Genomic DNA, 15,000 nt, shown 5'->3' with positions numbered 1-15,000 from the left:
TCCCCAGTATAAATCAGACCTGACAGCAATAGGGAACCTCATTTCAAGCTCCCGAAACCTTTAATCACGACTCAGAGCGAAATCCCAAACCTAATACCCTCTGTCCGAGTTTCTAAACAAACTCCATCTGAACGTTTGCTTAGATTGCTCCTCTCCTGAGGGGCTGACTTTGTTTTCACAAAGCATGCCGGAGTCAGATTGATGCCAGATGACCAGCAGCACTGCAGTTCCCGCGGGGGTCGGAGAAAAACGGTCAGGACATTTCATCTGAACGGACACAAAAAATCTCCAACACGACAGGAGATTGAGCGAGTGAGTGAGAGAGCGAGTGAGAAACTGCTCCCCGAGGTGATCGGGGTTACTGCAGGAGGGTGAGAATGAGTCGGTTTGGGATCTCTACAGGGAGCGAGTATGCTCTTCCCATCACCCAGAGTGTGTGTCAAGGGTCGGGATCAGTGGTGTCTTTGTGCTCAGTGCCATGTTTACTAATGGCAGAGACAGGATGAGGACACCAAGTCCAACACTCCAAAAAGTTCACCACAAAGAAATCTTTGGGTTTTATTGGTTTTGTTTAAAAATGTAAAAACTTTTATGTGTAGAAGATAAGGCCATTCCTGCTCAAGCTCAGGTTTCTTCTGCCCAAGCTGAAGATGATGTACATTTTTCTGTACATTCTACAGGATTCTTTAGTCCAAACTGAATCTTCTCCTCAATCTAAGGCATTTTTTTCTGCTCAGGCTGAGGCATCTTCTATCCTATCGACCCAGTGTGAGGCTTCTGTCCACTATGAGGCTTCTTCTGCCCATACACAGGTATTTTGTTTTGGTCAAATCTAAGGTTTATTCTGCCCAAGAGTTTTTGTCTGCTGAAGCCACGTCCTTCATCCAAGTTCCTGCCCAATTCTGAGGCCTCTTCTATCCAAGCTGAGGCTTCTTTTTCCAAAACTGAGCTTTCTTCTGCCCCACCGTGGTTTCTTCTGTCCAAAACCGAGGACTTTTTCATGCAACAGGTCAAAGCCTCTTCCAAACAAGCCATATCTTCTGAGGTAAAAGCCTCTTCCAACCAAGCCATATCTTCTGAGGTAAAAGCTTCTTCCAACCAAGCCGTATCTTCTGAGGTAAAAGCCTCTTCCAACCAAGCCATATCTTCTGAGGTAAAAGCCTCTTCCAACCAAGCCGTATCTTCTGAAGTCAAAGCCTCTTCCAACCAAGCCATATCTTCTGAGGTAAAAGCCTCTTCCAACCAAGCCATGTCTTCTGAGGTAAAAGCCTCTTCCAACCAAGCCATATCTTCTGAGGTAAAAGCCTCTTCCAACCAAGCCATATCTTCTGAGGTAAAATATTTCACACAAGATGGCTTCTTCTGTCCACACTGTTGTTTCACCCCCAGATCTGGGGATTACACTGCATATTATGTGGTGTATGTTAGATACCCAGCTAACACCTAGCAGTAAAAAAACCTGTGACTGTGTTTGTTGTACAAAAAAGTTGTATAAAATTGATATGATATATGTATCCTAATGGTGAACAAAAAGTTTACTTCAACAAAAGTTTACTTCAGCATTTGGGAAAAACGTCACATTTGATCAGTGACTTCTTGCCTACAGCTGAAACAGAGACTCTCCGGTGGGAGAGAAAACTCAAAACCCACATGCTTTCAGTTTAGAACTTGCCTAAGAGCTTTGTACTGAATTAGAAAAAAACAACAAAAAACACACATACATGGGAACAAAAAGGAGCTTAAGCATGTGTATCCTGTTCCCAAGTGACTCTGGCAGTGGTTTTGGATGCCAAGGTCATGATGTTTAAATCAGAGCCCAGAAACAGAATAAAGTAAATCATTTCTCTCTGAGGAGAACTGATAATGTAACCTCAACATAACTGCACTAACCTCAACATAACTGCACTAACCTCAACATAACTGCACTAACCTCAACATAACTGCACTAACCTCAACATAACTTTTCACAAACAATGCGGAACAAAATGAAAAATTGGTTAATTATTTTCTTTTTTTAACCAAAAATATCTAAGCAGTTTGTGGGCTACACATAAAGTAAAGATCCTCTGGACTGAACCGAATGATTTAAAAAGTTGGTGTGTTCTCTGTACCTCTACTACCTTGTGTCTATCAGGCTTTATTTCCAGATTAGAAAGAACAATTCACTGAATCATATTCTATTAAACCACAAATGATTTGATTCGTATTGACTGAATCACTGACTCAAACAACACCATAGGGAAGATCTGGAGAAACCGTTATTTGTTTGTTCCCCAAAAAGAACGGCCATCGTGGTTCTTAGTGATGTTGTGACACTGCGATCTTGCTGACAGACAAAACCAATCAGAGAAAACTTTGAGAAGTGACACAGATTTTGGGAAGGGTGTCGAAGAAGAAGAGAGAGAGATAAAGAAGCCATGATGATCAATGGACTTTTTTTGTAGCTGATCTTCATTAAAACACACATTAGTCATGTTTATGACACGTCTTACGGTTTATCCACAATCACAAGTATGTTTGGACCACATGGCGAGAAATGACTGCGTTGTTGTGTGTGTGTGAGAGAGAGAGAGAGAGAGAGAGAGAGAGAGAGAGAGAGAGAGAGAAAAGGGCGGTGCTTTCAGACTTTCATTGATGTCAGTGTTTGGCTCAGAGCCGAGACTAGAGCGGTGGAGCCGACCCGGCTTAAGGGGAGAGAACCAAAGAATAACGGGAAACAGTTATGCATCAGCAAAACCTTGGAAAAAAACTGCACTCAAGAAAAAAAGGAAAACAATCGTATCTTGAAAGCACAGGAACAAAAATAGCAAGGGCGACTGCACGGCCACTAGAAGGGACATTGTTCAGTTTTGAGTGAAGTGAAATGAAGTTCATAAAGAGGTACAGGTAGACTCTACTGCTTTCTCTAAACAACATGGAGGTCTCTCTGTTTTTTCTTTTCCGTTCAGCGGTTTCCGTCCACTTCAGATTTTTCCTGCTGTACAAAGAACATAAATATAGACGTACAGGAACCAGACAGCTTGATTAATTATTAAATAGTGGTCGAGATCGATGTGGAGCATAAAAACATAGGTTTAATATACGGCTGTATTGTTTTCAGTCGCATAATATAAATTAGTCTTAAGACAAAACGTCTTGTGTTATGTGAAGGTTTCTCAGAGCAAATCCAACATCATCCTTTTCAGCCCATCTTTGAATCTCTCCATTTCTTCAGGGATCACTGAGATTCGTTATTGCCGTATAGCTTTTTTTTTTTTAGAATTTCTTTTGTATATGGTGGGAGTTTTAATATAATATAATAATATATAATAGTAATCAAATAATTTTAGCCATTCACGCTTTACTCACTCTCTCACTTTCTACCGCTTATCCGAACTACCTCGGGTCACGGGGAGCCTGTGCCTATCTCAGGCGTCATCGGGCATCAAGGCAGGATACACCCTGGACGGAGTGCCAACCCATCACAGGGCACACACACACTCTCTCATTCACTCACGCAGTCACACACTACAGACAATTTTCCAGAGATGCCAATCAACCTACCATGCATGTCTTTGGACCGGGGGAGGAAACCGGAGTACCCGGAGGAAACCCCCGAGGCACGGGGAGAACATGCAAACTCCACACACACAAGGCGGAGGTGGGAATCGAACCCCCAACCCTGGAGGTGTAAGGCGAACGTGATAACCACTAAGCCACCGTGACCCCCCATTCACGCTTTAGAGAAATAAAATTTGAACCATATGACTAATGGGCTCCTAGTGGACCAATCCTTGAAATGGTGTTATGACCATTTACCTGCCTTTAACCCTATTGAAAGGTTAACAGAGAGGACTAGACTTGCTGGTGGTGGCAGCATTTTCTCTTTGTTTCCTCAACGGCACCCTCATACAGCCTGTCTCCTTGGGATCCTTGTAATCATCCATATTATCTTCTCTTTTGCAGCCAGACTCAAACAGTGGTCCAGGTACTTCCCAGAGTTGGTGAAGTATAGCCAGGGGATTTTTTTACATTTTGTTGCAGCCATTAAATTCACCTACTGTAAAACCTAAAACCTAAAATCCTAGCTGACCTTTGAGAAGCCAGATGAGGTTGCCCTCAGTCGGTGACAGAGTCACCATCATCGGTCACTACCAATCGAGGACTAGAATTTCCGCATGACTCAGGCATCCTGGAGCAGTCAGGGATTAAGGGGTTGAGGTCCTTTCTCAACTTAGGGGTTAAGACCTGTTCTCAAAGACTAAGGCCACCATCATCCCTCCAGTTGCTGAGCCACTCACATTAAATTCCTAGGACTTTTAAATTTCAATCCTTTACTCATATTTTTTTCAGTGTCAAAGATGTTTGGATGGTGCCTGGGATCTCAGAAAGAAACCCAGTTCGAGAAAGAACCACTTCCATCCAAACTTGCGCCATCTAGCTCCTTATCCAGACTTTCTGGTATGATTGAATCGTGATATATTTCTTCTACAGTACAGTTGGAGAAGACTCTGTCGTAGGATGTGGTCTGCTTGGCTAATCAGACCCTCGGATATGAAGTAGTTATAATATCCAATTTTAAAACATATCACTGCTTAAGTTTATAGCTTTTTATAAGTTTATATTTTTAATGTAACTTAAAGCATGCAAATCAGGTATGTGCTATAATACCAGTGCAATTCAGACAAAGCTCAGAGTAGTGACCCTTGTATCGGTTTACCTCGAGTTGCACTTCTCTTAATAAGCATGCTGTTATATTCTCTTTGTCTGAATTTTCCCCTCTCTCTCCATCTCTTTTAGAATTAAAAAGCTTTCTGATCAAACAGGGAAATTGCCTCTTAGAAGGGTTTTTTTCTGTTTCTTTATTTTGAGCTTTGTACCCTCGGACGTTTTTGACAACTCGGCTCCTGCGAGACTAATTAAATGTAAGGCAGCTTTCCAGCTCGAAGATAATGCCTAGCTCTCGCAGACGTGCCGTCTGAAATAAAAATGTGGGCTTTCAAAAATGGAGGACCTCTGGGATCGCTTGACCAGGCATCAAATGCCGGCAGATGTCATGTCCTGACACGTACAAACACTCGGCTGCAGTTGATTCATCGCTGTTTTATATTTACTGAATGATGTTCGAGCACATTTATCTCCACTATGCTCTGAGCCGAGTATATCGTCCATAACGGACGGCGTACGTGATAGAGATTTATTTAAAGACCGGCTGAGAAGTCAACATCACACCCTATATTTCAGAATCTTTTGATATTTTGGCCAGATGAGGTTAGTTGTAGCGTGGTGAGATAAGTCTGTGTGTGGATTATGAGGTATGATATGACATGTAGGGAGTAAAACATGATAGAAAGTGTTGTTATAGGAAAATATTTAACGACAGAGTGCTGTGATGGTGCCAAAGAGTTTTACAGTAACGTATTGGAACGAGTGCATCGATATATCCCGGATTTGTCTGAGCTGCTGTTATAGAAAATTAATCAACCAATCAGAATTGAGATTTCAACAGGATACGCTGCTGCCTTTGATATAAAAAGGTTAACGTTTGGTATATGAGTGCCTCTGGACACCATCATGCACAGCTGGTTAATAAAAACCTTTGAGGTACGTCGGATTTCCTCCAAACCCCAGCGCGCTCCGCTTTAGACGAAGAACGGAGGCAAGGAAGCCGAGAGCACAGACGCGAGGATTACAAACCGAAAAGTCTGCTTTCAACAGCGATTCTCAGGATTAATTAGACTTGCAAATTCCCTTATTAGCGTTCAAAGCTGAGTAAAATGAAGCAGCGGGTCATAATAAGGAAGACTCACACTGTAGCTTCCGGGCAAAATCCTGCCTAATAATAACATTTTATTTTGTATTTATCCGTTTATTTATGACGCTCCATAAATTTGTGGTGATCTGTATTACCTGCCGCACCCGAGGCATATTTATTCATATACATAGTGCTTCGTTTTCTGACATCTAATGCATATTTTATCCGTTATTAATTACATTTCCCTCTCACACCCAGCGTGAGTAATTCGTTCTCTACCCGAGGCCCACAAATATTTGGTGGGGATCGGTGCAAATCCTGCCCTGGCCGAGCCTCGAAAAAAGATTACAGCTGCCTTCCAGATGGGAGTGTTTACACTGCGGTTAGCAGAGATTAGGAGTGGATTTGGCAGGATGAAGTTTCAGGCTCCTCTTCGTCTCCAAAACTGGAAAAGGAACGGCCGGGCCGAGGACTCGGTGGGATTCGGTTCACATTTACACACTAACACGAGTGGCGAACGTCTTTATAACGTGTGATTGTGAGTGGTGATGAACTCAGCAGTGCCCCCTGTGTGCTACTACTGTATATGGGACTCACGCACTGTTTTTATTTTTTTATTAATGCATTAATATAATAATAAATTGCAATAATATCAGATTGAGTTCTAGCATTGATTCAGATGGATTTTTAGCATTTTTTTTATCACTCATTGCGTCTGTAAAGAGAAGTTTATTTACATTCATGGATGGAGTCTCCAATGTCAGAGGTAAAGCTGTAACTAAAATACGATTTTTATTGCATTTCTTTAGTCTTATTAAGTTAAGAGAGAAAGAGAGAGAGAAAGAAACTTGTGAGGGAATGATGTTCGTAGCTGCTAAGATGTATATATGTTAAATATACGTATGATGTCATTTTTATACACAAGTCTTTCCGTTGTGTCGCTGTTCCAGAGAAGCGCATTACGGAGTCAGACACAGACAGTAGATTGAAGTATATTAAACACTGCAGTCGTAGTGCTGTATTGTGTGATCTTTGGCAGGACACGACGCAGATCTGTGCCTGCGATGCGTCTATAAGTCTCCTCGTCTCGCCTGGGAAACAACAACAAAGTCACAAAGAGGACGCCAAATGTTTATGGCGCTTGTTTTTCTTTGCTTCCTAATCATGGCAGAAGGACTCGTGGGAATTTGTGCCTCCCAGCCTCACACTGTGCCTCGGCTTACCGTTTAGGCCAGAATGTAAACATAATGCAAACGGCTTACAGTATGTTGATGATATCACAGTGCTGCTGCATGCAGGACGTTTCAGCGCCTGCTTTACCAGCTCATAGCAACTTGTCTCAGCTTCATATACACTTCCAGCACCTTTCGTCTTTAAGTGTACCTCAGCTTCCCCGAGCACACAAAGACGTTTAAGCGACACGTAGATTTGCTGACAAACATCTGGCTAAATATCGGTGCTGCAAATAAACTATAATGAATAAAAATAGTAACGAATAGCAGGAAATATACAGTACACAGCATATGTAAAACAATATAGGACAAACATTAACATCAGTCTCGGTCTTCTAAAATTATTGCAAATAAATAAACAAACAAACAAACAAACAAATAAATAAATACATATCATTTTATCCCTGAGACAGTTAGTTGCATTTGTTGTTGCATTTTAGCCTTAAAATTAGAAGTGAATATAATTAAATAAATAAGTTAATTGATTAATTAATAAATAAGTAAATAAATAAATAAGCTGTGTGTAAAAATTGTCACAAATATGTAAATGTTTGTGTATTTATTTATTTATTTATGTATGTATTTATTAGTTAACAGCCTGTTTAATTGCTGCATCTGAAATCTGGACTTGATCTGATGATCTGAGGATGTATAAAGCAGCCTGGAATAAAAACTGCAGATTGTTCTGTGTGTATTGTGTGTGATATTAAACCGACCTTTGCTTCCTTTCTTTATTACAGAATAACTACCCGATTATTACAGTGAGTACAGACGCTCCGTCCATCTTGATCTTCACCAACTCAGACACTCACATCCAAGTCATCTACGTCAATGTCAACTCCTCCGACGTAAAGATCTATGTAAGTGTCCGAAACGGAAAAGACAAAACCATCTACACAAAACAGCGAGACGTGCGGCCTCGGCTTTACCTCCTCGTATGTTTCAGGATGTTTTTGTGGATGTTTGTCTTTATAATCGACAGTAAATTGTGTAAGAAATAACACACTCCGGACTCACAGATATCTGTAGTGTGACGTTCCACACAGTGAGTTGTCTACAAGTGCGACGTAAAAGAACAAAAACGTCTCACGTTACAGCGGTTTGTAGTCAGGACTTAACGTAATGGAACGTCTGAGAGACAAGCTAGCTTACATTATCGCTCTTTCTCTCTCTCTCTCTCACACACACACACACACACACACACACACACACAAAGCGCAGCCTGTCATTTCACAGAGAAAAGGAGGACGGAAAGCACAACCGAGTCTGAGAGCTCTTACTACAGAGACTCCTGACATGAATGTTAAATTAATAAACATCTCCAAGCAAAAAAACTTCCCACATCAACCAGTGAGAATGACTTTATTAAACAGCAGCAACACGTTTCTACAACAGAAGGCATCGTTTGTGTGATTCACAGCCGCTCTACTGACAGAGCTGCTCTTATAGACAGTGAAACAACACCTTCGTATCAGTTCAAAAGTTTACACGTCCCTTTAAAAATGTGTTAGAAATAAAAAGGGTGAACATTTCACACACACACGCACACACACACGCGCACACACACACACGCACACACACACGCACACACACACACACACACAAACTCACACACACACAAACTTACACACAAACTCACACGCACACACACACACACGCACACACACACACACACACGCACACACACAAACTCACACACACACACACAAACTCACACACACGCACAAACTCACACGCACAGACACACACACACAAACTCACACAAACTCACACACACACACAAACACACACACACACTCATGCACACACAAACACATACACGCACACACACACAAACGCACCCACACACACACACACACACAAACTCACACACACACACACACACGCACACACACACACCCACACACACATACACACGCACACACACGCACACACACACCCACACAAACACACACACAAACACACACACACGCACACACACTCTCACACACTCACGCACACACAAACACAAACACACACTATAACTGCCTTTTTGCACTACCAACTTTTTCTGCTGATATTATGAAGTTTAAATTTTTAAAAATCAAAGACAAATAATCGATCTAAAGTAGTTCAATTCAAGTTTTTCAATTCAAGTTTATTTGTATAGCGCTTTTTACAATGGACATTGTCTCAAAGCAGTTTTACAGAACGTAAACATGGAACAGAAGATAAACATAAGGAGTAATATAAAGAATTAATATAATAGTTCATCAATTAACAGTCTACTGGTGTCATCAGTGCCGATGTTCAGGCTGTGTAGTTTTTTTGACTCTGGAATTCGGACCAAACCGAATGCACTTTCGAATCGAGTGACGGGAATCACTTCAAGCCAAACGTTCTCCATCATGATGTTCCTCTGAATCGTCCTTCTGTCCTTTAGATATTGTCCCCGTGTGCACTGATAACCTTTAGTAATAATGTCTTCATCACATTGTCTACATTCTGATTGTTTTATTTCCGAGTCACACCTTGTCATGTGGCAGGAAGGATGTCTAGTCGTCCTGAACTCTGGATTAAGACATTCTGGCTCGCACGTTATCAGTCCAGAGAGAACACGACCTGCAGGGACAGATCCTCTCCTGTCTCCGGTTCTTTCCATCCGAATCCTCGCTCTCTCTATCTCTCTGTCCACTCCCTACATTCTTCTATTGTGATCTGTCTCTTTTTTCTCTCTGCTGCTTCCTGTCTTTATCTTTCTGTGCACTATGACCAAAAAAGATGAGCATTAAGAGGGAAGATTAGACAAATAGGACACATATGGACTGTTTGTGCTTCTAAAGAGAAATGAACCAGTCAAAGATATTTAAAGGTATAATCGGTGATTAACGCTAATTCACACACTCTGTTGTTGGTTATTTTTCTATCACAGCATGTCATGAAGTGATTTATTCTGCTTATAAGACAGCAATTTTCCAACGATTACAATTTGTAATCAATACAAATCACATTGTGCTTTTGATTCATTTATCGTTACTTAATGCTGAGGAACGACTATGAAACTTACATTATAGCAGGCAGAGTCAGTTCTTTCCTCACCAGCTTTACTCTCTTTGCTCTTTCTTGAAGTTAATAAGACAAAAAAGCAGCAAAAAGTGTCAACTCCTGTCGTGAATTTGTTCCTGCATAACTACAAGTAACCAAAAACCATGGGGGCAGAAACTTTTGCACTCAGTTATGTCAAACCTTCGTTTCTGCTGATCTTGTGATGATTTAGACACATGCGGTAAACTGGAAGCTATAAAGTTAAAGTTATAGCTATAAAGCTATAAAGAGCAAAACCAGACACATCTCAGTTGTTTGACTTTTGAGGAAAGTGTATTTCTTTCTTTCTTTTATTATGAATTTGATATAAATTTCTATTCTGTTCTTTCTCTGTTGTGAACTGATTCATGGACTGTGTCGGTAGTGTCAGGGATCAGAGTATTTCTTGACTCTGGAGTCCTGCGTTTATCTTTCTCTCGCACGGACGGCGTCTGGTGTCGACAGTAGCGTGTGTCATATTTATCCCCACGCAGACTCGGATTCCAGCCGACCGGACTGACGCACACAGTTAAAAAGGTCTCATTTCCTGTCCCCAGCCAGGAAGTTAGGGAAGAAGTGTGGCACCAGACAGCTTGTGCAGCTAGGCGCATGGACGCTTTACTATAATAAACAGTGGAACACAGAAAGGGTGCGAGAGACTGAGAAAGAGAGTGAGACACAGAGAGTGAGACACAGAGAGTGAGACACAGAGAGTGAGACACAGAGAGTGAGACAGAGAAAGTGAGACACAGAGAGTGAGACAGAGATAGTGAGATACAGAGAGTGAGACAGATAGTGTGAGACACAGAGAGTGAGACAGAGATAGTGAGACACAGAGTGAGACAGAGAGAGTGTGACACAGAGGGTGAGACAGAGATAGTGAGATACAGAGAGTGAAACAATGCGAGACACAGAGAGTGAGACAGAGATAGTGAGACACATAGAGTGAGACAGAGAGAGTGAGACAGAGAGAGTGATACACAGAGAGTGAGACAGAGAGTGTGAGACAGAGAGTGTGAGACAGAGAGTGTGAGACACAGAGAGTGTGAGACCCAGAGAGTGAGATACAGAGAGAGTGACACAGTGAGTGACACAGAGAGAGAGACAGAGAGTGTGAGACAGAGAGAGTGACACAGTAAGTGAGACAGAGAGTGTGAGATACAGAGCAGGAGACGCAGAGAAAGAGTATGTTTCTTTAGAGGAGACTTTATTTGATGATAAGAGCGAGACGACCGATCGCGCCTTCTGGGAAGCCCAGAGGAAGTCGACTCATTATGTAACCCTTAAAGTATGAATGAACAGAAACATGAATCAGTGGATCTGAATCTGAATCACAGTGAATCTGAATCACGTCTAACTATTACTTTACTTTCTGATCTGGAGAAATGATGTAGCAGCAGTTACATTTAGTGCTGAGGGTGGGAAATGGTCAACATTGAGAAAAATCCAAAATTCAATTAAATTATTTAAATTTTATTTCTATAGTGCTTTTAATAATGGACACTGTCTTAAAGCAGCTTTATAGAAGATAAAATGTTTATGTAAATTTATTCAAATTCTTCCCTATTTTTCTCTAATGAGCAAGCCTGAGTCGACTCCCTTAGACGGTATGAAGAAGGAACCTTCAGAGGAACCAGACTCAAAAGGGAACCCGTCCTCATTTGGGTGACACCAGAGAGCGAGATTATAAATAATGTCCTTTCTACAGTCGTATTCAGTCATTTAGATTTGTGTAACCAGGAGCTTCTGAGCAGCACATAAATTAGCTCATCATCTGAGTTCATTATAGATTTAACACAAACATCTCCATGCTGAAGCCTTCACATACTCAAAGATGGAGATACAGCACATGTAGAATGTTATTAAATATCAAAATATTTGAAGCAGACACAATTCACAAAGAAGTGTATGGTTAAATCTTTAAAATGTTGTCTGTCTAATATTTAGGTATCAAACAAGACTTCACTAAAGGCTTTTAGCACTGGGTTTTCCAGTCAGGTTCACGGCGCTCCAGATGTTCAGGGCAATGAGCTGGTATCGTGGGCGACACAACGGTTCGGAGGAGTTTCATCCGTCACTACATTCAGAGATCCACTGAACATCTACTTCCCCAAACTGAAAGGTACCAGCTCACGTCTCAGAAATATTTCTTTATTAAAGACGATGCATGTAATTATAAATATAATAATAATAATAATAAAAAACCCAGGGGGCACGGTGGCTTAGTGGTTAGCATGTTCGCCTCACGCCTCCAGGGTTGGGGGTTCAGTTCCCGCCTCCGCCTTGTGTGTGTGGAGTTTGCATGTTCTCCCCGTGCCTCGGGGTTTTCCTCCGGGTACTCCGGTTTCCTCCTCCGGTCCAAAGACATGCATGGTAGGTTGATTGGCATCTCTGGAAAATTGTCCGTAGTGTGTGATTGTGTGAGTGAATGAGAGTGTGTGTGTGTGCCCTGCGATGGGTTGGCACTCCGTCCAGGGTGTATCCTGCCTTGATGCCCGATGACGCCTGAGATAGGCTCCCCGTGACCCGAGGTAGTTCGGATAAGAGGTAGAAGATGAATGAATGAATGAATAAAAAACCCACAGAAGTTCATGTATTGTTTTTTTCATGCTATTCAAAGAAATAAAAGCAGCCCTTGTTTGTAAATTAAGGACGTGATGTTACGGTTAAAACGTGATGAGAAATCTCCCTCCTTTAGCCTCAGGGACTCCGGGGTCATCTGTCTGCCAGCTGGGGCAGGACGTACAAACCAAAGCAGAAGCGGTTCAGTCTTGCTTGCTGGATTCTGAGGACGAGCTTCACATCATCAACATCCCGGATCACATCGCCGTCAGGTGACCAGCCTCAGGATTTCATCACAGCAACCATTCAGTGTACATTTATTAGTACAGATTTATCACACTCACACTCACATTTTACTCACGGATCACAGGAACGTCACAGTGAACGTGGTTACGAATAACGGAGTAAAGATGAAGCTGGTCCTCAGGGGTCCCGTCGGTACGGTCTGGAACATCAACAGTATGGAAAGTTTCTCTTTAATGGTGAGTGAAGAACGTGTTGTCGCTCTGCACATTTAATTCGTTACAAAAAACGATCACTTAATTCACTTTATTATTACACGTTCATTCGTTTATTTTTCAAAAAGAGACATTCCTGAGGAAAATAAATGAACAATTTAAGAGTTAAACATTCAATAAACATGTTACTGTCTAAATGCTTTGCTAATTTGTTTTGTATTTAATTTTTTTAATAATTTCATGCATTTTTTCTTGAATTTCCTCCAGGATCAATAAAGTATCTATCTATCTATCTATCTATCTATCTATCTATCTATCTATCTATCTATCTATCTATCCATCCATCTATCCATCCATCCATCCATCCATCCATCCATCCATCTATCCATCTATCTATCTATCTATCTATCTATCTATTACAGATTAATTCATTAATTAATTTAAAATTAATTTTGTCAGTTACAAAATCTAAAAATACCATTAATTAATTTAATTGTAATACTTTAATTGTAATATTTATTAACACATTGACGTCGAGTCACATTTCTTTCTTGGGGAAATGAACGGAATCCAGCGGAATGTGACTGTAAATTTGTTTATTAAATATTTATTACAAACTAATTAAGTAATGTTAAACGTAAATGATGAATTCATTATTTTATTTTTTTTTTTTTACAAATTCTTTCTTTCTTTCTTTATTTTTTAAATCACAAACTTAACGTCGTGCTCGAATTGTATTTCTATTGTGATTTTTATGGATTAGTCTGTAATAAGAAATAGAGGTTGTGTAAAAATTTCGAATGTCAGTTCACGTTTGGTATCAGGTTTGTTTTATTAGAATTTTTTATGTCGGTTCCATGTGATCTTTCTTGTACGAGACTTTCTGAGGGAGTACGGTGAATATTTTACGCTCATATTATATTTTATATATGTGTGTATATTTTTCTGTCTTTGTAGAACAACAACGCCGTCCATTTAGACAGATTTGTCTTAAATCCACGGTTAGTCCTCTCTGACAGCGACACCGAGCTCTGGAATCAGGCGCTGGATTATTTTAAGAACACCTCAATCAGCAGCTACACAAAGATTCATCTGAACAGCCCAGTGATCCAGATAAGGATCAGAATACGAGAGCCCACTAGAGGTAAAACCCCAGAGATGACCTTAATTAGTTCAGTTCAGGAGCTTAAAGGTGAAGTCTGTTCTTTATAAAACTCATCATCATCATCATCATCATCATCATCACTTTGCTAAATACCTCAGAACAACTGCAATTTTCAGTATTACCATGAAGTCGATGTAGATTGGGGCTTTAATTTCAGTCCTTTTCTTGTTTTTCTGGCCCAGAAATCTGCTGTGTTTATTATTACTATAAAAAAACCTGCTTAGTTCCGCTTTAATGGTTGTAGATTAGTTGAAGGATAGGAAGGAATAGTTGTGAGTGAGTGTTTAGATTTCAGGTTATATCTCACAGCTATAGCTTAAGGCATTAAAAAAAAGACAAATCGCTTCTTTAAAAAGAAAATGGGATTTTGTGTGGGATTCGTAGTGTGTGTATAAACGTCACCCCTATGGCTACATTTTTGGATATTCCAGATGACTCGCTGCTGCTGTCTTGCTTAATGACTCATTATGAAGTTTAGTTAAGTGTGACTCAGGGATAAATACACAGCAGACACACGTGACATGGCCTTTAAGGTTTTTATTTCTGTCTGTACGTAGTTACTGAGGTGAGGACCACAGAGTCTCCCACATCTTTCACCTCCATGCAGTTGTTCATGTCTTCAGATTACATGGTGGAACTTCATCCCAACACCAAAGTGCAGACCAACAAGAAGATCTACGCTCAGGTAATAAACTAAAAAAAAAAAAAAAGTTGGATCTACAACATGCTCCAGCCTTAACCTAGATTTCCATTTAAATTCTTCTGGTACATTGAGGGTGCACAGTG

At 40.7% G+C, this 15,000-nt stretch overlaps 1 protein-coding gene across 2 annotated transcripts in view; it reads left to right on the top strand.

Annotated features, from left to right (window-relative positions):
* Positions 1-15,000, top strand: part of eng (endoglin) — a 43,273-nt gene that overhangs the window by 16,381 nt on the left and 11,892 nt on the right. For both annotated transcript variants that reach the window (XR_009647847.1, XM_060862979.1), the window contains exons 4-9: positions 7,707-7,826; positions 11,977-12,151; positions 12,728-12,863; positions 12,962-13,073; positions 14,007-14,193; positions 14,772-14,899. Coding sequence is in view for 1 of the 2 variants with exons in the window: in XM_060862979.1 (XP_060718962.1) it covers positions 7,707-7,826; positions 11,977-12,151; positions 12,728-12,863; positions 12,962-13,073; positions 14,007-14,193; positions 14,772-14,899 (858 nt within the window). In the remaining variant the exon portion in view is untranslated. The remainder of the gene's footprint in view (positions 1-7,706; positions 7,827-11,976; positions 12,152-12,727; positions 12,864-12,961; positions 13,074-14,006; positions 14,194-14,771; positions 14,900-15,000) is intronic.

The sequence above is a fragment of the Tachysurus vachellii genome, chromosome 26, assembly GCF_030014155.1.
Source record: "Tachysurus vachellii isolate PV-2020 chromosome 26, HZAU_Pvac_v1, whole genome shotgun sequence".
NCBI classification, from domain to species: domain Eukaryota; kingdom Metazoa; phylum Chordata; class Actinopteri; order Siluriformes; family Bagridae; genus Tachysurus; species Tachysurus vachellii.
This window is presented reverse-complemented; position numbering and strand designations above follow the sequence as displayed.